This window comes from Urocampus carinirostris, chromosome 17, assembly GCF_059441175.1.
Source record: "Urocampus carinirostris isolate Australia breed hairy pipefish chromosome 17, RoL_Ucar_1.0, whole genome shotgun sequence".
NCBI lineage: Eukaryota > Metazoa > Chordata > Actinopteri > Syngnathiformes > Syngnathidae > Urocampus > Urocampus carinirostris.
Window position 1 is genome coordinate 28860724 of NC_142365.1, and position 27958 is coordinate 28888681.

The following is a 27958-nucleotide window of genomic DNA, read 5'->3' on the forward strand; positions in this document are numbered from 1 at the left end:
CATACGTGCACACACATCATAAATGAACTGACTGAGGCTGCAATGATGAAACAAGCCAGGAGCAAGTAAAAATGTTCCAAATTCAATCCAGCTATTTTAATTAATCATAAAGTTTTGTTTAAAAAAGAGAGAGTAAACCTGTAACAAATTATTAAACAAAAATATATCATTGACCAAATGATAAGAACAGTCAAACAAAAAGAATAGGTAGCCACGATACCAAAACAATACAAATTATGTGGCATACGCGTAACCGAGCACAAACTCCTTCCAGCTGCTGAAAGTAATTGTATTAGACTCCTTGAAAATTTGACATGATTAAATGTTTTATGTAACAGGAAATCCCATTTAAACCAATTTATCTAGTTTGCATTACCTACCCTAATGCCCCGTCACACAAACATACACTAACAAGTGTAAGATTAAATGCTAAATGGTAAATATACTGCATATGTATAGTGATTTTAATCAGTCACTGAAGACCTCCTAAGCTCTTCTCAATGTACTTTACACTTTACTAATTCACACAAACAAACGCGCGGAGACACACACACACACTAATAGACAGAGGCAGTCATGCAAGGCGCCAAGCTGCTTAATTGCTAAAAAATCCAGCTCCAAATTTGAGCAGAATCAAAGGCATAGGCAACACGCAGGTCTTTAGCCCTGCGGAGTGGTCTCCCTGGCACTTTAAAAAAAAATGTTAACAGAATAGAAAAGAACAAGGAAGGAAATATATTTTTTTATTCAATGTTTTTTGTAGGACAAACATGGCACAAACTAACGTTTTTTAATTCTGTAAAAATCTGCCAAATAAATTGTATTTCATTTACGGGTGTTACTATGTAACTATGAGATGAAAGATTAATCAGTTCCTTCACTTGTATCCTCTCTCCCGTCTTTCCTGTTTGGGCTGAGCGGAGCCCCATTCAAAGCCACATAAACAGAATAATGCTGTTATAAGCACTTTTTAATAACAAAGTAAGTGTTTTTATTAACTTATTCATGATTTTTGTCATTGTATAATTTGTATGACACTATTTATGTTTTTTTGCTCTAGCCCGAAGATGGCTGCTTTAAGTATTTAGAAAGAGAGAGACGATGCTACTGCTGTGTTTTACTTGGTTGACATTTGCACAGTAATCGAACTTAAACTGCATTAATGAGATTTCATCTATCCAACCTGTATAAAAGGCTGTTGATGTATCTTTTATAATGCATGTTGCATTTTATTGAAATGTTTTGTTGCCCAGATAAGGGGCATGTAATGCACATTCCATTTTGTTGTTTTTTCAAATCTTCAATATGAAACTGACATCATAAATCCCATTTTTTAACTGTTTTTCTTATTTTTTTCGAAGCAATGAAACATACTGTAACTCTTTAAAAATGTAATGACGTTAAATTTAAAGCGTTGTCTTACAATAGAGTAAATCCCGTGGTGGATAATTCTCCACAATCAATTTAATAGAAGGCCAATATAGATACAAACAGCATGAGTTGGATTCACTATGAGGCTTATATAAAGATTTCATTTTTTGTGCCTCCAAAAAAAACAGTTGTTTTGGTTCAATACGACTCTTCCAGCATTTTGGGTTGCCGAGCACTGGCATAGGCCTAGACAAAACGAGTAGAAAGACGTGTATCGCTAGACTAAAGCGACATGCTAATTTAAATAATACTAGTTCAAAAAAGGCCCTCACAAATAGCACAGTAATTAAGCTGTAGGCCTAATTTGTACAATTTATTATGTTTGGCCTGCAGGGAGTCAACATGCTTCATATGCTCACCGTCTTGCAATGGTGACGCATCATTAAAAGAAATAAAAACATGATAGAATTTCATGCACCAAGAGATTCCTGGAAAACCTCCAGACAGTTTGAATCTGTGCAACGTTTACCTGAAATAAACAACTTACCACATAAGTGAAATATGTTTTGCCTTGGAATAAAATATAATAATTGAAAAAAAATAAAAACAAAAAAAGTTTATGATTTTGTTTTGTTGCTTAATGTTTTAGGTTAAACTCTGTATTATTTAGCGCGTCCTGGTGGTAAAATGAATAAACCAAAACTAAATTGATTTAAATATTAAGCAAAAATATATGAACTGTCATGTAACCATGCATTTTTTTAAATACTTAAATACTTTTTAAATACACTAAAGATAAAAAAGTAAGATAAGGGACTGTTAGGATAGACAAAAATATTAAAAGCGTAGTTATTGGAGAGTGGCTTTAATATAATTTTATGTTCGATGAAAGAAAAGTGCATTTTTACAACAGTGCAATGCTTTTTTTGTTTTTTTTAAGTCATGCAATAATTTTTTTGCAGCAATTTGGTGGTTGAGAAATTAGCATTTGTTTTTCACAGGATGACCCGTACCTAGAGGGAGCTGACACGATTGGCCGTCATCTGCTGCCAAGGCTACCATCAACACCTTTTTTTTCTGCTTTTCTTTCTTTTGTACATCATTTTAATAATTTCTTTTCACACACAAAAACACATTGAGAAATGACCTCCTGTAAAATGTTTAGTTCATTTTTAGTTGTCCTTTTTATATTCATTTTCATATTTACTTTTTTTTACTTTTCTTTCTTTTATTATTCTCTCCATTTAACTTTTTTTCTCTTTTCTACTGTTATTGTCTGGCTTTTTGTCTTTTATTTTTTTCATGTTTTTCTTTACTTTTACCCTTTTCTCTTTTTAAACTCTTTTGTCTTTTTCTATCATTTTTCTCTCTTTCTCCGTTTTCTTCTTTTTTTCTTTCCTTATTTAGTTTTTTTTGTTCTTTGTGAAATAATAGGCAAACAAGTAAGGGGAAATAATGTTGTGTTTTGATCACTTTGAGTCCCCGCAGTTTGTATTCTTCCTTGCGCATTAAGAACTCGTTTTTGGTTGCACAACACCATACTGAACCAATTAGAGTTTAAATATTACATACTGCCCCTTTAAAGACATTGAGTGGAAATGCCAAAGTTACAATAATAATATTGTGCTGTTACAGGTTCAAATTCAGCTGCCATACAATAGGCTCTGCTGCTGAAAGTCTGTAAAAGTAAAATATTATAAATATGCACGGCATCAAACACATATTCCTCTACAACAGGGGTGTCAAACTCATTTTAACTGGGGGGCCACATGATAGAACAAACATTCTGTCGGGGGCCGGACTCATAAATTAAAGAGAAAGAAAAAGAGAGATAAAGAAATAAGACAAAGAGGGAGGGAAAAGGGAGAGAGGGAGAGAGCGTGAGAAACAAAAGATAAAAAGTCGTGAGAGAGGGGGAAAGAAAGGGAGAGGAAGAAAGAAATCCAATGAGAAATAGAAAGACAGAAGGAGAGAAAAGAGAAAAGAAAGGGTGAAGGGTAGGAAGAGAGAAAGAGAAAAGAGAGAAAACAAAAAAAGGAAGATAGAGCAAAATAAGTTAAAAAGACACAGAGAGAGAAAGAGACAAAAAGGAACGAAAGAAGGGAAAAAGAGAGACATAGAGAGTGGGAGAAAAGGGGTGGAAAAGAGGGAGGGAAAGAGAGAGAGAGAGAGAGAGAGAGAGATACAAGTACAGTGTCTTTGTTCAAGGCACCTCTCTTTGGCAATATCAAGTTGACATATTTCAACCTGCAGCTTGTTTTCCTCTTGCGCTTCTCTGAATGTTGTCTCGCGGGCCGGATCTAATCCCTTAGCGGGCCTGATCTGGCCCGCGGGCCGCGTCTTTGACACCTGTGCTCTACAATGATCAACAAGACATGTTTCATTTTGAGATAATGATCATTTTGCCTTTGAATACGCTAGCATCCATCACATTTGCCGCTAATGTGTGCGACAAAGCTAGCGGCTATCAACAACATTATTTGTAAACTACAGCGGAAGTTGATAAGGAGTAAAACAATATATTTAATGTGTTACAGTAAAGGTTCTTCAGGAAATATTTTAAATACTTAATTCTTAAATTTGATATAATGCCAAGGTATTGTTGTGATAATAAAACGTGTCACTGCATATACAGGGGCTCGGAACAGACTGCTCTGGAGCCACATGCAAAACTTTGGCATTCCCTAGTGGCTCTCTGTTATGTTTTCAAAAATGTTTGGAAAAGTATATGGTTTCCTAAAGAGGACAAACATGACATAAACAATCATAATATTTTCCAATGAATATTATATATACAGATATCATATGCAATACATGTTGCCTTTCTTAATATGCATATATGAACCTTTGCATTTTTTGTGGCTCAAAAAATGTATTTTTTTTTTGTTAGGTTTTTTTTTTTTTTTGAATCAATATGGCCTCTCATTGTGGGTTGCCAATCCCTGGCATTAACTGTACTTATAATTGTGTGAGTTTTCCAATTATACGCCTTGTTTTTTTTTAAATCATCATATCAGAATTGTATTCAAGTTAACCCATTAGTGGAAACATAGTAATTATTCTCCATGTATTCAAATTGGTTTATTTGTTCCTTGTTTTATTCACTTGTCTCCACAATCTATGCACTTATCTAGTCGTAGGACTGGTGTGAAGCTGGTGTCTTGAGAATTTCCTACAGCCTTCTGATTTCGACCCCTTCGGTATTTAAATTATTGCCAGCCATTTTGAGAGTGCACTTGAAAAACCAGTACAGTGTTCTGTTCTCACAAGCCCAGAATATGAAGTTGTATTTATCTATTTATTTCATTGGGAAAAAATAACCAATACTACTGATCCCAGTGCTTGTTTTTACCGATCTAGTCTCACGGCCTGGATGTTGATGTCCTCAAAATATAAATATGATATCCTCCTGCGCAAGCTACCTCTCCCTCAACGGTGACACCACGCAACATTGCCGTCTCCAGATCATGAAAACACAAAATGATTTTCCTTTCCTCTCAGGGCCTTCTCCAATAAACCGACACGGCGACAAAGAACGAGTTGCGGAAAGAGGCGGGGATGCAACAAGTGCAGAGATCCCGTTTGCATCCCGGGGAGCGCATGTCAAAGATGTTGTCTTAAGAGGCCCATGAATCATTTATGAGGAAGCAAAGAGCTACAGAGGGAAAAAAGGCAACAGTTACAGCGTGAATGAATGTCAAAACAAAGCTCGTGTGGATTTTTCTTTGTTTAACTTTGATGTTAAATTTAAAGTGTAAAGGGTAACATGTTTGACATACTTTATTATGCTGCATTGAACAATCCTTTGCTGTATCGTGGTTTACTTATTGTGGTTTCGCTACTTTGCAGATGTTCATTGTGCATTGTAATCTGCATTCTGATTGGCTGAAGCCGCTAAACAGTCACCTTTTGTGCTCATGGCTACCTGCACGTCAATGACTTTGTAGTCTGAGTTGCACACGGACGCTAAACAGCTAGACGACCCTAAAGCAGTTATGCACAAAACATTTTGGTTCCTTAATAGCACCAAGAGGCAGAGGAATATGGTTTCCATGGTCAACAATTCTGAACTTCTCCACCTGCTAAATTCGCTCTGGCGCCACACGTCTTTGGTGCGACTAGATGCTTTTTACAAAATGTTTGATTATGGGAAAATGTATGGTTTCTGAAAACAAAACACGGCAGACTCTTAACATTTAACAATGAATATAAATAGATATAGTACGTGGTTTCTCTCCTATAAGGCTTTTCTAAGACTGAAATTTTTGTGGCGCCAATTTTTTTTTTTTTTTTTATGACAAAATGTCAAGTAAAGCAAAGTTGCTGGTGTCAATAATACACTTGCGCAATTAAATGGCAAGATCATTTTCAAAATTATGATTTCTCATTTTTTGCCCAAAAAATGTTTGTACATTTATTTGTAAATCGGGTACAATTTTCTTTTTCGTGGGTTTCTGGACGTTTTTGGAATGCAACCCCTTCGAAAAATGGAGGGATTAATATAGTAGAATAAATCAAGTAAAATCTATTGCGTAAACAAACACAAATGAAGGTGGTTGGTTAGCATCAAGACGTTTGCTTCAACGCTAATACTTTGACTCTCAAAACATTTACGAAAACTTATTGGAAGATTGTGAGAATCAAGCCACAATATTCACAAAAAAATGAGTTAACTTGCTGACATAAGGGGACACTGCGTACTGTTTGACCATTTTTAAAACATTTTTATTTTTATTTCTATTCTGAAGTATTCTCATTGCGAACAATGAACAAAGTGTACATTTGTGTTCAATCAATGACAAAAAAGACAATTTTATTCTAAACCTATAATGAACATCAAAATTCCTTTACTATCCAATTATTTATATATTTTTTGGATAAAATACAAAATTAGGAATATTTGTTAGTTCTGGTTTACACAGTTTTCTATATGTATTATACACAGTTGAAAAAATTAAATTAAACTTGGAGGAATATGTTATCCAAAGTATTTGAACAACAAAATGAGGATAGAATAAATTCTTGTCAAATATTTTGAGTATAATTGTATATTTCCTTTGGCTTGCGTTTTACCTGAACATTCTACAAAGGGACATTTCACAAGGTTTTTGATTTCTTGGTTCCTGTAGCAAGATGGCGGACAATTACGTCAGCTGCATGTTATGTCAAACTAATTTCTTGAAATACAAGTATTTAAAAAAAATACACGTTTATGTGATAGTTTAGTTTACTCAAAATGCTATCGACCACGCTAGCAATTGAAATTATTATAGTTTAGAAGTGATTTATGCTCTGCCGACAATCTACTGCTGGTGTGTTTGTGAACTTGTTAGTTTACATGGGAAAGCCGCATCTGCTGTTTGATCGCTACCATGCATTTCTGGCCCGAGCGCTCTGCATTTCCCCTAAAAGGATTATGGTGCAGTTCTCTACAACCAGGAATCAAAATATGATGTTAAACAAAACCAAACACTGCGCCTCGTGCCACATGGCAAAATACAGACTATCAGTGACATGCATTTAGGGGAAGCAGATAAGGCTCTGCCTCACCTGTCATCACAGAAATGTAAGATTAAAAATATATAACTTTTTCAAATGTATTTAGTGTTAAACTTGTTTCTCTCTTAACTTCACAATGTTTTGATTTTCTTTTTCATAATTGCTGAAATGTAACTACATGAATAATATTACAATTAGTCTGTAACATATCATTGTGCTTAGTATCTGCAGACGTAGAGTGAGGCATGCAATTCTCTTGCCTCATGGTAGGAGGTGTTTGTGAGAACAAGTATGCTGATATGGCGCCGATCTTAGCCGACTACAGAAATCCTAAAAATACTACATATATATTACTACAATGATACTATAACACAGAAATACTACTATAGAAATGCTACAAAAGTACTATTAAAGAAATACAACCAAAATACTTATCCCCAAAAATCCCACTACAGTAACACTATAATACAGAAATACAATGACAGAAATGTTACTAAAGAAATACTGCAAAATACCCTAGAATTACTACTACAAAAATACTGAGGAGTACGACAGAAATACTATATAACAAATACTACAACAGGTGGTCTATACATCCCTTTGAGACTTTTTGTAATTTAGGGCTATACAAATACAGTAAATATGACTTGACTTAACTTTACTTGACTCAGCCCCAAACAAATGAATTAGTAATGGTATTACCAAGATAACAGCAAGTCAACTTATCCAGAGTTGTTTAGGTAAGACAATAAAACGTCTTGTCTATGTTACAATTTATATATTGCATGTTTGCTTGGCCAATCAAATGATGAATATGGAGGTTCATTTATTTGTAAATCTGACTGTGCTTCCCCCCAGAGCCTCAACACACGTCACCAAAGGCTATATACAAGGACAGAAGGAGTGCTCTGCTGCAATTATGTATCATCACAATGCCAAGAATCTTAAAAAAGGTTAAGTGACTTGCTTGGACAAAGGTTTTATTTGTCCGTGTTTTCATTCATAAAAAGTTGAGGAGTTGTGTTGCAAAAAAAAAAAAAAAAAAACGTTGGCTCGTCCTCTTGTCTTTGTGCTGTTGTGGTCTGGAGAATATTTTGTGCTCACAATTTATCACAGTTTTAGCGTCTCTGATTTGTCATGATTAAACCCACTACAGCTGTACCTCTTTATACAAGAACCTCTTAACACAAGAATGTCGGTATACGAGTATTTTTATTTTTCTACAAAAGTCTACCTTTCTTTATGAAAGAAAATCCAGTTTACGAGTAGTCCCAGAGGATAGAGACCGCTTGTGACTGCTTAGCGCTAGCATCAGCTCTTCAAGTTTTCACAAGCAAGTACTTCAGTCAAAAATATGAATAATTGTGCTATAAAAATGTTTTTGTGAGGTTATTCATTTTAATTGCAGAGTAAGTGCTTACATATCATCAAAAGTCTATCAATCTCATACCTGTTAACCTCTGCCAACGGCTCCCCTATTAATATAGTGAAACATGCAGAGACAATATTAGCAATGTACAATTTCGTTGTTGTCATCTACCAGTGACATAAATGATCCGGATTAAAATTGAAATGAGAAAGACAAGCGCCATCGTTTTTCCTGTATAAAAATTGTTATATGGCGTACACATTATGACATGATCAAAAAAAAAAAAGGATGGGAAAAACGTATGAGTTGACAGGTATGAGATATCTGTGACTTGTTACTATGCTCATAACATTCTCACATTTTATTTCGCTAAAAGATTTTCGTCTAACTACTATTTTACTGTCTTTAGTGATCAGGAAGATATGTTTTTATACTTTATACTGTTTTAAGGTTTCACTTGTATGCATTTTTAGGACACAAGCGGACCAATTAGTTTTTCAATAGATTTTATACAGGGAACATTTGTTTTATTTATGAGCAATTTGAGCTACGAGCACGATCCTGGAATTAATTAAGCTCGTGAAAAAAGATAACATTGCACCTAATATATCCACCTAAGAGGGTGATACATTCTATCGACAGAAGCGCTTGTATCATAAGACATTAATAAAGGGAAACGAGTAATGCAAATGTGCCCTGTGATTCGCTGGCAACTGGTCCATAGTGTCTCCTGCCTGAGTATAAACAGTTAAGTAAACAAATGAATGAATGAGTGATGAGAATGTGTTGGTATTTGGTGCCACCTCCTCCGGTTTGCTTTCTAAACAACTTACAAGCTGACCAACTGGAGAACCCTGGCAAGGGTTAGGAAGTGTCTTGATTATCAATATGATATTCATGTTGCCTCCGGGAGAAGACTGACGAGCAGACATCTGGTAAATAATGCAGATATCCATCATTACCACTACATGCTATGTGTCATATACACTTGAATCACAACTTTGAGATGTACAGTCATCACCTCGTTTTTTGCATGGGTTTCGTTCCAAAATGGTGTTGCGATAGTCAAAACCTGTGAAGTATTTATGACATACTCAATTATATATTCAAACAGAAGAAGAAACTCGATTTACAGGCTCAAGGACTTATTTACCAAAGAAAAGTAACATATTTTATCCATCCATTATCTACACCGCTTTTACTCAGTAGGGTTGCGGGGGTGCCGGAGCCCATCCCAGCTATCTTCGGGCAGTGGGCAAGGGACACCCTGAACTGGTTGCCAGCCAGTCGCAGGGCACACCTAGACAGACAACTCACTCACTCATCCACACCTAGGGACAATTTGGAGCAGTCAATTAACCAGACATCCATGTTTTTGGAATGTAAAAAACATGAGTGCCCGGTGGAAACCCATACAAGCATGGGGAGAACATGCAAACTACACACAAGAAGGTTTGATCCAATGAGCTCAGAACTGTGCCGCACACGCGCTAACCGCTGTGCCGCCGTGCTGCCAAACATACTTTATAAATTAAAAAACAAAAAACAAAATCAGTACTGTCAAATTATACTTTTAAAAATGATTTTGCTACTATTTTGCTCTATTGATTGGTTATTCGAAATATAGTTGACTTGGGCACTTTTGTAGATAAAGCAGCTATTTATGGGATTCTGACTTTGGGGAAAAAAACATTTTTTTCTAAATAGGTAAGTTATGATTGTATGTTATTCATGTGACGATATACAATTTTTATATTTTTTGCCATATTTGTTTGGCAGGCCGTATTAAAAAAAATAATCAAAAGGTGGGGTGCATTGTTTTAGGTCTGCTTAAAAAGTTTAAAGGAGAATATTCTCTCTTAAGAATGTGTTAGCAATGCCTACCTAAGTTCAAAGAACCTTTGTATTTGTTTTTCTGCCGCGCCTATCTGCTTCTATCACGCTTTCTCAGAACGCTGTTTTGGCACACATTAGGAAGCAGGAAGGTGGTGAGCGTCAAAATTGATCATTCATGCTTGTCCCCGTGATTTTGTTAGTGTAGCATGGAAATGATAAAAGGAAGAAAAGGCTTTTTTCAAATCTGGTCAAAACGCCAATCCAAAACTGAAAAACAATGAAAAAAGAAGAATTTATTCGATGTGTCTAAAAAAATGCACGTACTTGAGGAATGAGCACACTGAGGCTGCATTCATGACTTTAAGCGTGAATATGGCGGCAGAAAGTGACAAAGTTTAAGTCCCGGACAGCAACTTAAAGATTAATCCTGAACGTTTCAAAATGTTTAACTTTTCTTATGAAATTTTGTCAGCACCATCTGAATATTATTGGGAAAACAAAAATGTGGCGTAAAAATGCATTCACCTTCCTTGAGCATTCGGAGGAGTCCAAATTTCTGGGAGATATAAGTCATATTCTTCTGCCTTTTGATCCTTTGTGGGTCCAGAGCGTTCTTGAAAAAGTCGATGTGAGATTTCAACATGCCAGCCAGAGGGTGCCATGGTACTGATTAGCTAATTAGGTACACCTTGTGCTCACTAAGACTGTAGTATTTAAAGGCAGCTGTGACACACAGTTTGTCTGATGTAATATCCATCCAAGAATTTCCAGCTATACCTTGTGTTCTATGTAAGACTTTGCACTACCAACCTCGTTTTTCAATGGACTGTGTTTATTGGTATTAGTTTCTTTGTTCCTTCCTCTTCGGAGCGTCTTATGTTAAATAACTATTCCCCATTAAAACTCAATCTGATGCTTGTGTCTGTATCTGGATCCTGCTAACCCTAAAAGTCAACATTGAAAATGTTTCGCGCATAGGTAGGTTAAGCTGTTTTGGGTACATGTACTTAGACCACAAAACTATTGGAGCACAGTCAGACACAGGCAAACGAGTCAGGGCGAATGTTTAGCCAATCAGAATGCAGAAAACAATGCACCGTAAAAGTCTGCGAAGTATTGAAACCGAGAAGTAAACCACACATACAGTGCGGAATTACTCTACTGGGCTATCAACTATCTGTTATGGGGAACAAATTATCATTGTTTTCTTAGTATATACGGGAAAAGGAATGTGAACATAAAAAAAAAAAAAAAACTAAAACACCAGGACCAAACGGCTGAGTGAGTGAGATTACTGAAGATTAACACAGTTATCAAGCGGCAGCAGGCTGGAAGTTGAGCACAGCTGTATCATTGCAACCTTTATCACGGTAGGGGACAAATCGAGACTGGTGTGTTTCTAGTAACGACATTCCAACGCTTCTCCAGCGGCCTCATTACCGATTGCGCACAAGCTCCGAGTATGTTCATTTGTTTAATAATTCAACTGCTGCGTCTCCCCCACGCACTACAAGCGCAAGTTTGCGTCTAGGGTAGTGCGACGTAGCGCGCGTACTGGCATTGCGTTTGCAATTAAGACAGTACAGCCTGAAGCACAGCTGCAAACCTGAATGCCCTCAACAATATTTATCTACGTTTAGTATATTTAGGATGTTTAAATAAGATGAGTTGCTGTGATAATTAATAGCATTCATCAAATTAGTTTAGTTACCCGAACAAACAATACGGGAAAACATGGGAACACCTATAACCACCCGGATAGGTCACCGTCTGACCCGAGGGCAATTTTAGGTTCAGAGCTTTTGGGATGGTGAGCAACCACAGTGTCTGGCTGGTTATGTTTTTGTTTCTTATTTGACTTGAGGATTTAGGATCATTCACCATTGATCAGGAGTGTCACTTACCATTTTTTAAGTTCACATTACCACGCCATGCCCAGTTTTTACAAATTTCTTTTTAAGGAGAAAAACTGTTGTGGTGAGAAATCTTGCTGAGAGGTTTGATGAAAATGTTTTGAACTTATGGAAAGAATGGGTGAAAGCTGTTTGAATAAGAGAGTATGTAGTAAAGAAGTGGTGGAAAATAGATTGAGAGGAAAGCATTAATATGGCTTGATTGATAGGTCGAAAAGCGCTCTAGTTGCAAGGTAGGTTAATTTAATAGATGCAGAGTGTGTGCTAGTAATGGATGTTTATGGTGAATGATAGATGAGAAGGACTGGTATGGCGGAAGTGGGATTCAAACATTTGATGCGGAGGGGGTAACCAGTGTATGCTGTTGGGCCTTTGTGCTGATGAAGGGTTGCATGGCACAGCAACTTACCCCTTGTGCTTTGGGCATAATGTTCAGTGTCAGGTTAGGAAGAGCAAAATTAATGTTTGAGGAATGTGAGTGTGTTCTTGACTCTAGCCACCTCCCATTAAGGGCATATGGCTTTGGTAGATAGATAGATAGATAGATAGATAGATAGGATGGAGTACTTACACGTAGAGAAGAAGAAGCAAATGACAATAGCCGAGCAAAAGAGGAGGGGGAAGGGGGAAAGATTAGTGGTGAGAATCAAATTGACTGAACCATTTCAAGGCAGTGGAGTATTTCCAAAACTGCATTGTTCACCTTTTTGTTTTGTTTGTCTTATAATTATTTATATTTTATGGAGCAATAGTCATCATATTTAAGCCAATACTGTCCTTTTCTAAGGAAAAGGAGTGTTTTCCGGGTGGTTGGGTTGAAGTTGTGGGTGCTGTAGCACGCCCAAACATTGTTTTCTTCCACCCAGGGACATTTTCAAGTCATCAGTACAGTGATGGTAAAATCCTCTTACAACTAAGCTGAAATTGGACCTATTTAAAACTATCCACGGCATAACAAAAATGCTATGTTTTCTGGACTTTTTCCACTGTGTTTTTTGGCTATTATTTTATTTCATAAATTATGTTATCTATTGTTTGTCGTTTGTCTGCGAATGATATAGAGAGGATTTTATTTTATTTTTTATTTTCTTATTTCAATTGTTTCAAAATTTCAGTTAAAAATTTCGGTAAAACAATTTCACTTTTCCTGAAAGTGGCGGCCCTCAAAGTAAACTTTTCTCTTTTGTTTACAGCCGCAATGTCGCTAAATTCTCACAGAAAACCAAGGGCAATGTGGCCAAAGGGTTACTACCAGCATTGGGTGAAGTGGTGATTTTTTTATATCGTTTAGTCAAGTCAAGTCATGTTTATTTGTATAGCCCTTAATCACAAAGAGTCTCAAAGGGCTGCACATATCAAAGACTATTGCAAACTACAGACTATTATGACACCTTATATTGTCAACATAAAATATAGGTTATTCATATGTTATAGAATAGCAGTGTGTTTTAAGCTTAGATTTAAACATTTCCACTGAGGTTGCAGATCAAATCTCAGGGAGCAGAGCATTCCACAGCACCGGGGCCCGAATGGAGAACGCTCTCGAACCTGCGGATCTCTTCTTGGCTCTTGGGATCACTAGTAGACCAGCATTTTCAGAGCGAAGGTTCCGGACCGGAACGTAGGGGGAAATTAAATCTGAAAGATATGAGGGAGCAAGTCCATCCATGATTTTGTATACTATCAACAGAACCTTGAAATCACATCTTAAGCTGACAGGGAGCCAATGCAGTTTAGCTAAAATCAGGGTAATGTGGTCAAAGTTTCTTGTCTTAGTTAAAAGCCTCGCTGCAGCATTTTGTACTAGCTGAAGGCTCTTGATTTTGGATTTTGGGGGACCGGAGAGTAGTGCATTACAGTAATCGAGACTGGAGGTAACAAACGCATGAAATACAATCTCCGCATCCGACTGAGACAGCATAGGGCGAATTTTAGCAATATTGCGAAGATGGAAAAAAGCAATTCCAGTAATATTCTTAGCGTGTGTTTGAAAGGACAGATCGGGGTCAAACATGACACCTAAATTTTTGACTGAGTCACTCTGGGTGATATTACATTTGTCAATGTTCAGAGCTGTTTTTGAGAACAAGTTACGGTATTTAGATGGACCAATAACTAGTATTTAGTTTTTTTACGAGTTAAGGCGCAAGAGGTTTAGTTACATCCATTGTCTGCCACAGGTTAGTGTGGCAGATCCCTCCATCGGAAGGTATAGTTGAGTGTCATCTGCGTAGCAATGAAAACTGATATTACACTTGCGAATAATATCACCTAATGGAAGCATGTAAACGCCGAAAAGAAGGGGGCCAAGTACTGAACCCTGCAGAACACCACAGGTAACACTAGAGGGCTCAGATGTGATTTCATCATATTTAACACAGTGCGTCCTATGTGAAAGGTAGGATCTGAACCATAAGAGAACGATTCCTGAGAGACCAATCCATTTTTCCAACCGTTCTAGTAAGATATTATGGTCCGCAGTGTCAAAGGCAGCACTAAGGTCCAGCAGCAAAAAGAGTGATGAAGCGCCGGAGTCCATTGCCAGTAGAAGATCATTGGTTACCTTAATCAGAGCTGTCTCAATAGAGTGGTTAGCCCTGAATCCTGTTTGCATAGATTCGAAAAGATTGTTCTCGGCTATAAAATCATTCAGCTGCTGTACCACAACTTTTTCAAGTACTTTAGACAGAAACGTAAAAAAATGTATTCTATACTGCGGTTCACATTTCTAGCGGGGCACATAGTTGTGTATAAATTTTATGATATAAGCCGCGGGCCAGTAAACATATTTTGCCACTGTGGCTCTTCGGGTCAAAGAGGTACCTGACCGCTGTTGTAGGCGATCACGTATGATTGGTGGAGACCTGATGATGATTGCTCGAAAATGGTTTGGCCATAACTCATTTTTTTAAGTGATCGCATTATATGGACGAGGGTAATACAATGATTGCTCCATATTTGTGGGGACAGATCCCCTGGATCCATGTGAAAACTGTGAACTCAACCTACAGTTTGAAAATAAGTCAACAATCAAGCAAACCTAGATATTAACTTTGTAAGACGTTTTTGATGGCTGCATCTGGAAAACACACTGTTTTTCATAGGTAAACAGCTCATGTGACAGATATTCCTCGCAATTTATACCAAAAAGAAAATATAAAGTATTTTCCTGTCATCTTTTAATAAAAACTAGCTGCTTCTATTCAAAAATAATGGTGTTGTTTTCTTCTGTCTAGAGAGCTAGACCAGTCTTCAGCTATTATGAAAATTAAAGTGACCATTTCGTATTTCAGAAGATAGCATATTCTTTTTCACACAAAATTTGCATCTTCCGCTACGTCCGAAACCAGATGTTTCATTTAAGCCAAAATCTAGCCACATGGGAGCGCCAAAGAGTGGCACTGGCCTCAGAGCCATTAGTTGCTGACCTCTGGTAAACTTAAAGATTTGGTCTTGGTGTATTTTACACAGGACTCTAGTTTGTTTTTCTCCACAGAAAACTAGCGTTGCCTTATTGATATGCTGGAAGTAATCTAATCCTTTTACGCCCTAAACTATCATTGTCTTCTGCGTAGAGAGCTTATTCTGCACAAAAAAATCTAGGGTCGTTTTCTTCCATGCTGGAAATTAATGTTTTCTTTCTCCACATTTATACGCTAAAAAGTAGTCTTGCTTTCTTTTAAACAAGTAGCTAGATCGTTTTAAGGAGAAAAAATAATATTGCCTCCTTGTGTGGGAAGTCCTTCTAGTCCAGGGTTCGGGAACTTTCTTGACCTAAAGAACCGTGAAGGCAAAACATTTTTTTTTTCTTTTGAGAGAGAGCTACACCAAATTCAACAAAACTTCCAAACCCACTTTCCAATTCGTCAGTGCATTTCTTTTCACTGATTGACGTTTGATGATTTTATAAAAATTTAAGAAATGAAAATAATGTCAGAGCCTGTGTCCCATATCAATATAAAACCATCTCAAAAACTATGTCTCCCTCTCGCAGTAACTTAAAAATGTTGTGAGTTTGTCCCAAAAATGGCTTTAAAACAAGGTGCAAGCAAAGTTATTTTGTAAAAATGTCACAAAAACTGCAAACGTAAAGGATATCGACATATTTAGAGGAAAGCGAGTGTTAGCTCTCTGGGCATAGCTCCGCCCATGTCTACCTTTTATCCAATCAAATGGCTTTGGGTAGTTTTCTGGCGTTTATGGGTATGCGTGTTTACAGTTTGTTCTGTGTGTTTTCATCATAAAGTTTCTCAACAGTGAACATATAGTCTTAATGAGTTTACATGCGAGGGATTCCTTAATGATGTACAGCCAAGACTGGCAGTTGATGTGACACCGTGGTTGTAAACTGTAGTTTGGATTGTGCCTTATATACACTGGACCAAACCCCTCGGAATTACATTGTTGTTATGGCTCCACATGGTTCACGGTACTTGCTCAAATAACATTTGGAGCCATTTTGTATAGCAAAGATGCTATTTTCTCTCCGAGCCAGATGTACTCATAAAAAAAGCCATTGGTCCCCGACGCCATTTCTACTCCCAGAACTGGCATGGTCTTTCTCACTGAGAATTGTTGTCTTCTGCACTAAAAGTTATTTTTATCTCTTAAATAATTCCTGCATTGTTTTACATGCCTCCAAAAATGTATCTACTCGTACAAGAAATTTTTCGTAAATTGTTAAAGCGCCATTTGAGGAAACTTGAAAGTATGAACCCTTAAAAAAACATTCAAAACCAAACTTTATGTCGTATTTCGCATTTTCTTGGGGCCAACATCGCATCAATATTTACCAAAAGCTATCTTGAAACAAACCAACGGGTAAAAGTTATTCTGCGCTTCCGTTGAGCGATGTGCTTTTGACACAGGGAATTTGGCGACGCCTTGCTTGTCAGAATGCTTTTAGAAAGAGGCCGATAAAATATGAAGCGGGAGCTCAGGAAAAAATATGTGAAAAAAACAAAAAAAAATATGCACAGACAAAGAGCGGAATCGCAGAAGCAATGGCCCTACGCTCGCGTGCTGAAACGTCGCCTGAGACACCACGGGTAAATATTAAATCCTGCAGAGGTGTGTCAATATTTATGGACTAGAGAATAGAGAATAGTGAATTAGGGGTGGGGTTGTCATGGGGAGAAGAGATATTAATTACTCTGCTGTGCACTTGATTTGGCACAAAAGAGGAAATTCACAGGTCTTGTACTGAGCATGAAATTTCACAACTTTTTTAGATAAAAGAGACAGTGTACAATATTTAGTGCAGGCATGTCAAAGAAAAAGCCCATTGGAAGATCTCTCTCTCTCTCTCTCTCTCTCTCTCTCTCTCTCTCTCTCTCTCTCTCACACAAAGTCTAAAAAAGAGCCCCGTAGCATAACCACACCGGGGTCTGAAAAGTCTTCTTTTATTTTTGTGCTTTGCTCAATGATCATTACCTTCAACTCTGGCCAAGTCGCATTATTTCCGCGGAAGCTCAGCTGCATTTTCTTAGCTTGTCGTAGTTTGTTTTTTTAGCTTCCTCCCCTGGCTAACCATCTATTCGTTCATCTTCAATTATCTCGTGGCTGCTCGGTTTCCATGTTATTTCGCGTGGCGTGAAAATCAACATTATTTTCCACTATTTTAAGGCTCCGGTAGCACAATAACTTTCAAATTGATAGATACGGTTGAGCCTTCGCATCCATGAGTACATCCGCAAACGATGGGACATCACGTGTCCTCTTCTGTGCATGCAGGACACTTGTCACATTCACACAGGAGATGAATAAAAGCCAGAGAATTGCATACAGTTGGAAGTGTGAACAATGGTACAAAAACATGGGATTTCACCCAAAAATAAGAATTGAGCATTAAGCTCTGCAGTGTGAACCTAGCCTAATATACATGCCTACAGCTTACCCTTTAAAGTTTACTCCCACACTTCACCCTTTAGCAGCCTCACGGTGTCCTCATCTTCATCTGTCACTTTACATTACACACACAGGGTGCATTGTTCGATAGGGCGCGTGGCACAATTTGAATCAAATCCGAGACTTTTATGTGCGCCTTATGGTCATGAAAATACGGTAATTAAGTCCCACCCTAATGGCTGCAGTCTGCAATTGGAATTCTCCTCATGATGTCCAGTCGCCTTTGCCTTTCATTTGGTGTTGTTAAGCTAAGCGCTCCCAAGGTGTCAATGGGAACACACAACAGATTCGAGTGGGACAGATTATCTTCTTCTCTGGGGAGCTACAAGCAATGATGGTTTCTAATGATTTTTGTTTTCACTCTCCCTTAAAGTAGGGCCATCATTTCCATTTATAACATATGTATCACAACTCATTTTATCTGTCTGATTTGTAAAGAAAACATCATCATCACCAGAAGATAAATATTTGGGGGGCACAAAGATGAGAAGCATTGTCAAAAGAACAAAACCCTTGTGCCACTGATCAGAAGGTAACAGTAACCCTAACTTAAATCTAAAGTAAAGTTCAACACTTAAAAAAAATGCTAAAAAAGATTTTTGTAAGTTGTGGGTCAATGTATACTATGTCAAAGTTCCTAATCTTTTCTATCTCTACCCACTAGGGCAGGGGTCGGGAACCTTTTTGACTCAAAGAGCCATAAAAGCAAAAAATATTAATTTTATTTTGGGAAAGAGCCACACCATATATTATGAGACAAATTTACAAAATTGCTAAACCCGCACCCCAGACAAAAGCTTAGTCTTCAGCACATTTATTTTTGATGATTTGATAAAAAATATGAAAAGAGAATAATGCCAGAGCCCCTGTCCCAAAATCAACAAACATACCACTTTAAACTTGTCTCTTTCTTGCAATTACTCAAGATCGGTTAAACTCCTTTTGACCCTTTTTTTTCATACATATTGGTTTCAAAACCAGATGCAAGCAGTTATTGTGTAAAAACGTCACAACATTCTGCAAATAGGGAGCCTGATGAGCTCACTTTTGGCGCAGATGGCGTAGGGCGAGAGATGGGAGGGAGTGCTTGCGCTTTTTGCATGGCTCCACCCATCCCTCCCACTCACCCAATCAAAAGACTAAGTTCTCTTCCGGTGTTTTGGCGTATTTACAGTGTGTTCTGTGGATTCATCATAAGGTATCTGAACACTGAACACAGATTATATAGTGAACTTTTGTATAAAGGATTCTTTAGCGTTGTACAGCCAAAACGAGTTTTTTTCCCCCCCTTTTTTGTGTGACACCTTGACTGTAAATTGTAGTGAAAAACGTGCCCTATATATACTGCGAAGTAACATCGGATACTTAGCTTTGGATTGGATTTGCGTGTACATGAATAGGATGAAGAACTTAAATTTCGAACAAGATGGAGACATTTTGCATGCAATCAAATTTGTCTCTGAGCCATAGATATTCATAGAAAGAGCCATATATGGCTCGCGAGCCATAGGTTCCCGACCCCTACACTAGGGGGTAGTATTGAGTTTTCATAGTGTGGTGAGTTGGTTAAAACAAACCAGTTGACACATTCAATGCCAAACATGAAAATCATTGTATCCCTATTGTTTGTGAAAAGATGTGTCTTATTTAGAAAAAATCCCTTGTCATTCATTATTATAATATGCAGGGTAGGTTACTGATATATGTTTGTAATATCTAAAGTATGCCAAAGCATAACACTTGGAAAAAAAGCTAAAAATTTTGGTATTGACATTCTTTTATTGATCCTTTTCAGAACCTGTCCTGCTTAAGAGTTCTTAGGGGGCAACCTGGTGCCCACGGGCACCCATAATGGAGACCCCTGCACTAAACAAAAAAGCGACATCCAGATCATATATCAGACAGGGATGATGTATTTTGTTATACCACGTCTTATATGAGCAAAATTCTAACCGAAAGTGTTGAACATCTAACTCCAAATTGACAGACAAACCCCTGAACTTGTATATTTCTTCTAGAAACAAACCCCGTCCAATGATCCCTTCTCCTAAAAAAGGGGGAACGAAAATCCCAATATATAGCAGCATCCGGCAGCTGCCGAAAGTCGTTTCCAGTTCAATCTGTCGTTTTTTTACAGCGTGTATGCCATAAAAGCGAGCCCGATACGCTCTCGCTTACAAATCTAGCAGCAGTGACAGGTTTTGATATTGCACCTTCTGGTTTGAGGCCATAAATCTATTTCCCGGTGGTCTCCGGAAACACCTGAAAAATCCCTTTTGGTTCTGTGCTCCTTTACCTCAAGAGAAAACTTCGTGCAAAAATAGCTATAATTGAGGCACATTTGATTTAGTGGGTGAGAAGGGCTGATTGCATCTTGAATAAAAGCAGGACAAAAAGTCTGAAGATACAAACAAACAATCGTCAGTACAATAACCGCAGACAAAAGATGGGAGAATGTGAAAGGGTGTTGTTTCATTTGTAAAATACAAGGCTTATAATTGTACCCATTCATGGTGGTCGAGAATGCTGCGATTCAATCAATACAGTGGCATTTGGTTTGTGAAAGAGTCAACAATAATTTGTTCTTTCTGAGAACTCAAAATTCTAAAATGCTTGAGATTGTTAAAAAGTATCTAAAATAGGGGTGTCAAACTAATTTAAGCTGGGGGGCCACATAGTGAAGAAAAACTCTTGGGGGTAGGACTAGAAGATTAAAAGAAAGCACTACACATTTAGTACAATTAGTATGGAACATATTACTGTATGAAGAGTGTGTGCGGAATCAGTCAGGCACGTGATTTTCTTGCCTCATGGTAGATTCAGATTTGGCGTACAACTCAGTCCCAAACAGTACAATTAGTGACAGTATTAGCAAGACGATAGCAAGTCAAAAGGAACAGTATTACTCTCTTAAGTGTCTGCAGATGCAGAATGAGGCACGCAAATTTCTTGCCTTATGACAGAGGGCGATAGTGGAATAAAGAATTTTAATCTGGCGCACACCTCAACCCCAAACAATGCATCTGTGATAGTTTTGGCAAGCTGACATTAAGTCACACCATCTATCGTAGTTGCATGGCCCATTTTTATTATAATGGAAGATTAGTGATTCATTTTTTCAAAAGGAGCATCTCTTAGACTGTATCAGTAAGTTATTTTTTTTGTTCGTTAATTTGATTGTGTCTCACTAGATATAAACCTGTACTTCACAAAACTCAAAATATAGGTTTTTTTGCTGACCGAAGTAAATACAGAGTATAAATAATATGAACTGATACATCTTTGTTGCAAATAAACCTTTGGCCACTTGGAAGTTTTTTGGTTGTTGCTATTTTGGCCATGAAGGAGTAGAAAAAATGGCCTTTTTCAGAACGACCCAATGTCTGGCAAAATCTACCATAACTATGTTTTAAGACAACAAAATAGAAAAAAGATTATACTGACTTTTTGAGTCTTGTTCTCTCAGTTGTCCATACATAGTCAATTATTTTTCACCATGACCAGGCGTTTTTTGGGTTTGTATGGTAGATGGTGAAGTAATTCCTGGAGATCCACATCATAGATAACGCATCAGTAAACCCATTAATTTCCTTTTTGACCATCAAAAATAATAAAGTAATGTTTACAAGGTTCAATTTTGTTTAAATTATTATTACTGGTTACATATAATAAAAATGTTTTACAAAATGCATTACTTGCGATGCCCTGTATGTGTCATTTCTTGTCTGTGATCAGTCCGTGGCAACACATGAATGCAAAGGAGACTCGATTGTGGGAAGTTGCTGCCACTTTATGGGTGTTTTGGAAAACGACTTTGTTTTAATTTGGTCAACAGTCGCGCAGCTAAAGCAATGTATAGAGCGCTTGTAAAGCAGGGGCGCCGGCGCCCCCATGGTAACAAGAATGTTTTACTATATTATGACGGGTTTTTTTCAGAGTAAAACCATCCGTAGATTATTTGAAGTCTGCACTGGTACATATAATAAGCCAGCGCCGGTCCTTGGTACAGTACAGGCTATCGAACAATGTGTTGTTAATTTGGTAAATAAAATAAATGTGTTTACTTAAATTAGTTTGATTTTACATTGTCTTTCTTGCTGTGAGTAAATGGGTGCCACATTGTGTTTCAAGGTTTATAATTGCTTAATGATAGGAATGGGCTGAGGTTGACAGATATGACAATAATCACTCCCTTTGTTACTTGATTTTGACTAATTTGACCCATGAAGACCTCTTGAGGAATTTCTGAATCTTCCAAGTAATTTGTGAGGCTAAGAAGAGACACAGATACAGTACAACAAAAGAGAAAATCTCACCTCAGCGTGCAAGTGTGCTGATTCTGCGTCCGTCGGGCTTTCCCGAATCATCTGAGAAGAGGCAGCAAAGCGGTCTGGGCGGGCCGCCGCTGAGCTGATCATCCTCTCGGGGGCCACATCATCTTTACCATTCCTCCGCCAAACGCAGATGCTCGTATTCCATCCTCATTGCTTCTGAAAAGGGGAAGCGACAAATAGGTGCCATCAGCAGAAAGAAACAGAAGCAAAAAACAAAACAAAAAACAAGCTGTGCCGAGGGCCTCAACTCCCGGAGCGGTCATCGGGCTTGGCTGCTTCCATGTTAAACGACTGTGATTTTGCAAATTAGCAACGTTGCAGGAGCCGCTGAATATTAAAAAAAAGTTAAAAGGGCAATTAGTCACCAACAGTGACATTGTTGTGATGATACTGCTTTGTTAGTCTATAAAAGGAAAAGTTGATGCTGCAACTTTGCTGGACTTTAAAATCACTGCTTAGAGTTTTCTACCAGACCGGACTGGTCTGTCTTACCCCTAATTCAAATGCACCACTTCATTGCCCGATTGACGCTGCACAGAAAGAAAAAACAATAACCTTATGTTTTGCTGTATACTATATTTGTCCGTGAATACGTGCAGGTGTTGGTTTTCTCGTATTGCTATATTTTTCTCCTATTTTTTAAAACTTTGTTTTTACAGTAAAATAAGATAAAAAAAATACATACATAAATGCAAACTTGTTTGGAATGGAAGCGTATTATATAATTTTGTTTAACTCGCAAATTATCATGCATCGCTAGGATTTATCATTAATTCTAAAAGGGACACCGATGAATGCATGAATGAATGAATGAATGGAAGATTGAATGGAAGAATGAATGAATGGAAATTATTGTCATTATAGAGTAGCAGATACATGGTAATCTGCGCTAAATACACATTTCATCTCATCACAGTGTAATATTCGACCACTATATGTCACTGTGCTTTGTAGTGCAACTGAAAATGAGTTTTACAAAGCACAAAGGAGTCTACAAACTACAGGATTCAGATTCAGATTCAGATCTACTTTATTGTCATTCTAGTACACGTGTATACAGAACGAAATGTCGATACATCTGACCCGCACAGTTTCCTTGAATGTACAGATATAAGTAAACGTTGTATTGTATTATGGCTACGTATAGTATTTTACCATAGTGCCGATAGTGCAAGAGGAGTAGCTAACCAGATGTGCAAAATGGGCAGTCAGGTTAACAAGTCAGGTAAACAGTAACATTAACACTGTAACAATAACGCTGTAAGTACAATAGTGCAGAGAGCAAATGTGCAAGGAGTGGCAAGCTATAAAGAACTGCCAGTAGTGCAAAAAGTTGAACACAAAGCACCTTAGTATACTCATTTTTTGTTTTATTTGAGTACCCTTGCCAGCAAGATGGCTCATTTTCTGTAAAATATATATACATTTTCATGACCAAAAGTATTTGGGAAATATGCATATTAACATGATAGTGCATGTACTTTTGCTTTTTAATAAGATAAATTGTTTGTGTTTTAGTTATTTTACCACTAGAATTTATACCTGTGAATGTAAGTGTGATTTTTGTGTGTGTGTCTTTGTACAAAAATCAATAATTAAAACCTTTATTCATGTATTTCTTGATAATTGTATTATTCATTGAAAAAACAATGAAAGAAGAACCCCACTTTAGAGGCTCAAGCATTTCTTTAGCAAATACAATTTTTAGAACACAATTTTAAAAATAAGTCTAAGGTGGCATTAGCTCAGGAGGTAGAGCACTCGTCTTGGGATCAAAAGGTAGCAGGTTCGATTATATGTTATATGTCGAAGCGTCCTTGGGCAAGACACAGAATCCCTAATGCCCCCAATAAGCAGGGAGGCACCTTGCATGGCTGACTCCCTATTGGTGTGTGAGTGTGTGTGTGAATGGATACGTGTGAAGATCATTGTAAAGCGCTTTGGGAGGTCATTCACTTGAAAAGCGTGGTATAAATGCAGGCCATTTACCATTTAAAAAAACATCCGGCTACTATTTGGCGCAATTGATTGTTTATCTGAAATGCAAATTGTTGACTTGGGCAATTGTGCAAATGAAGCAGCTATCTACAGAAACCTGATTTTGGCACAAATCTCCATCCCATCAATTTATACGTTAATGCACTGAACGAGTTAATTGACCAGTCTGGCCTTGTGAAAGTTTTTTTCCTATCATGTAGACCTCGAGCTAAAATGAGTCCGACACCTCTGCTTTATACCTAAACTTTAACAAGAAAGTCAGAATTATTTCAGAATAAAAAAAATTGTTCCTGCAGAAGACCTCTTTTTCAATTTAAGTTCCTTTTTTTTGTTCTTAATGCAACCCGACCACACTGTCCCGCTAACAGAAACTCATCTCTCGGTTCACGAATTCTTCCTTTTCTCCTCTGCATATAAATTTAAAGAAGACACACAATAAAGTAGGCGCACACTCAAATATGCCGTAGCCTAATTAGGGCTGGAGTGGATTAACGAGGAGGTCGGGGCAGGTTAATGAAGGGTGGCGCTGCTCTGCTGCAGGCTGGAATCAAAAACACGAAATGCCGACTCGTGGCTGCCGCGTTTCAAATTAGAATGAGCTGGTGTGGAGGAGTAGGAGGAATCTAGATTTCTTGCTTCTGAACTTTACTTGCCCTCCCATTTTTTTTTTTGTGGGGATAAAAATTAAACAGGTGCAGCAGGGGAGGCATGAAGAGCCAAAAAATCAAGAGCTTAATCCTCCCTACTTAGTGGTACTGAGCAATTAGCGTTGGTGATATGTTCATGGCTTGGAGTTTTGTTAACATGCACCTGTGTTCTCTACTCTTTTCTTGGAAAAAAATATTTTCAGCCAAGTCCCATTTATAGGCCAGGAGATTACATTAGATATGTCATTAATTCAGTCTGATGTGGGGATTACAAAGTGAATTTGGCATATGTCTGGGATAGAAACACATGGTAAGTATCAAATTCCTTCTTATCCCTGGTACCCAAGGTAATAACATTAAAATTGTATGTATACAGTTAAAGGCCGTCACAAAATAATAGTGTAATTTCCCAGCTTTAAGGTACAGCTAAAAAAAAACAAATTGGCCAGAAATGTGTGCTTTAAATACAGTGGATGAAATTAAAAATGCAGTTAAAGATAAATCATACTGCTTACTGTAACTGTTTTACTTGTTAGAAACAAATAGACTGGTCTGGTCTCTTGTGGTTACCATGTTTACTGTTTTTTGCTAAAAGGAAACAAAAGAAAAGTGCAAAACTTCGACAGCAGCTCATACGCCAACTTTCATACAAATTATCTTTTGTTGTTTGTTTCTTTGGAAAATAGATGTCGACAAGTATGAAATGTATTGTATATATATATATATATATATATATATATATATATATATATATATATATATATATATATATATATATATATATATATATCTCTTAATTCAGTTCAGAATCTCCTGTATGTATATATGTATATATACATACAGGAGATTCTGAACTGAATTAAGAGAGAGAAAGGAATTGTGGGAGGTCGTTCACTTTTTTTTTCAGCTAGGCCAAACTGTATCTGTGAAGACCTTTTAAAAATAATCATCCACAAGGGTGTGTAAATACCAGAGTGACGCAGTGAATTTAAGAACGACAGCATTTTATTTCCAAAATAATATTTAACACCAGAACAGTGATATGAAAAACTAGCGTGCTTATAAAAACATTTTATATTAGATGACGATTGTATTCATGTCTTAAACTGATTGTATTGAAATATTTAAGCAAGAAAAAAAATTATCAAATCCCCAAAATCAAAAGGGGATTCTGTAGTACAGTGGTTAGAACATTTGCCTACCAAATGAAAGCCCATGGTTCAAGATTGAGTTGGAACACATGTTTGTCTGGAGAGGGACGGGTGCCACCAGTCTGTACTTGCCCAAGACAACCCAAGTAGTTAAGCGATCCAACCACCAAACTAAACCATTTGTAAAGAAATATTGTTGTTCTTATAAACAAGACGTCCTACTTTCTGGTGAGAATCTATGTTATCAAAGCTATTTCTTTTATATCAAAGGTAAGCTCTAAATGTATTTGTGCTTATGGTTTATCAGGCTAAAAATCACAGGATGTGTTCTATTCAAATAATTTGTAGGGGGAAAAAACACAACTAAAAATTATTACAAGGAAAAGTAACCCAATGGAAGCAAATTGATCAGACAATTTTGCATATTTTAGGCAATAATTGGATAATGTGTAAAAAAAAAAAAAACGCAAAATGTAAAATATGCAAATAGTCAAGCCAAGTGAAGTCAAGTAATATTGGTTTGTATATCCCTAAATCACAAGGACTCTCAAAGGGGTGCACAGACCACAGATTATGATTACACCATCCCCTGATCTAAAACCTCCATGAGGGCATGGAAATGCTTGAAAACTTCAGCATGAAGGAAATGAAGAAACCTTGAAAAGGGAACGCACATGAGGTAAACCCCTTCCAGGATGACCAGGCTGCAGTTGATGTTGCATTAACAAACAATAAAATGAAAAATAAAATAATTAAAGTATAATATAAAATCAAAATCAAATCAAAAGGATGACCATGTTGCATTGGATGTTGCATTAACAAACATAATACATAGATATTGTCAACATGATAGATAGGTTGTTTATGAGCTAAAAAATGTAAGTGTGTTTTAATTCACCTAAGGAATAGAAATTAATAAATAGAAAAAAAAAAGTAAATAGAACATTTTACACACACACCTGAGTACCATCGGATACCCAGAGCTGAGGAAACATGGCTCTTATCCAGGCATCAAGACAGTTAATGAAGTGGGACAATCGTGAACAAAATATTTGCATAATAACTATATGAGGGAGATATACATTTTCTTTAAGCAACTTCAAGCAAAGAAAAACGATCACACTTGGTGCTTTTGGTGTTTCAATTGTTTCCCGTACTAAAAAGAGCCCGTAATAGCCCGGTGTGTGAATACAAGTACTGGCAGTGAGAGTGCTGCCACCTTACCACTAGACCACCATTGGTTCTAATGGTACGTTACAAGGCATTGAACCATATTGCATTATCACACTTTTTTCACTCGGTGCAGAGAACACTGAAATGCATACTGAATTCTGATAGGTCAAAAAAACCTCTCCACTTCTTCACTGACAAATGTTAGAAAATTGATAAATCAGAAAGTCTTTCACCATAATACTATACAAGCTTTTACGTAAGCATCCATATCAAACAGATATTTTTGATACACAGAGAAAGGAGTGGAGAGGCTGTTTAACCTATCAGAATGCATTATGCAAATCACAACTGGTGATCGAGTGGTAATGTGTCTGCGCCCCTTCCTGTTACTCTGGTTTGATTTCCATTGCATAGAATGTTTTGCGATATACAGTGCATCCGGAAAGTATTCACAGCGCTTCACTTTCCAAATCATGTCCAATCAACTGAATTTACTGCAGGTGGATTCCAATTAAGCTGTAGAAATATCTCAAGGATGATCAGTGGAAAAAAGATGCACCTGAGCTCAACTTTGAGCTTCATGGCAAAGGCTGTGAATACTTATGTAAATGTGATTTCTTAGTTTTCTATTTATAATAAATTCAAAAAAAGTAAAAAAAAAAAAGTTTTTCACATTGTCATAATGGAGTATTTTGTGTAGAAATTTGAGATAAGAGATTAAATTAATACAATTTGGAATGAGGCTGTTACATAACAAAAT

The 27958-nt window shown here is 37.1% G+C and overlaps 1 protein-coding gene across 2 annotated transcripts in view; it reads right to left on the minus strand.

Moving 5' to 3' along the window:
* The window catches only part of sgcd (sarcoglycan, delta (dystrophin-associated glycoprotein)), a 317590-nt gene that overhangs the window by 179830 nt on the left and 109802 nt on the right, over positions 1-27958 (minus strand). For both annotated transcript variants that reach the window (XM_088321491.1, XM_088321492.1), the window contains exon 2: positions 22212-22385. In XM_088321491.1, the coding sequence (XP_088177617.1) occupies positions 22212-22313 (102 nt within the window). In that variant the 5' untranslated portion in view covers positions 22314-22385. The remainder of the gene's footprint in view (positions 1-22211; positions 22386-27958) is intronic.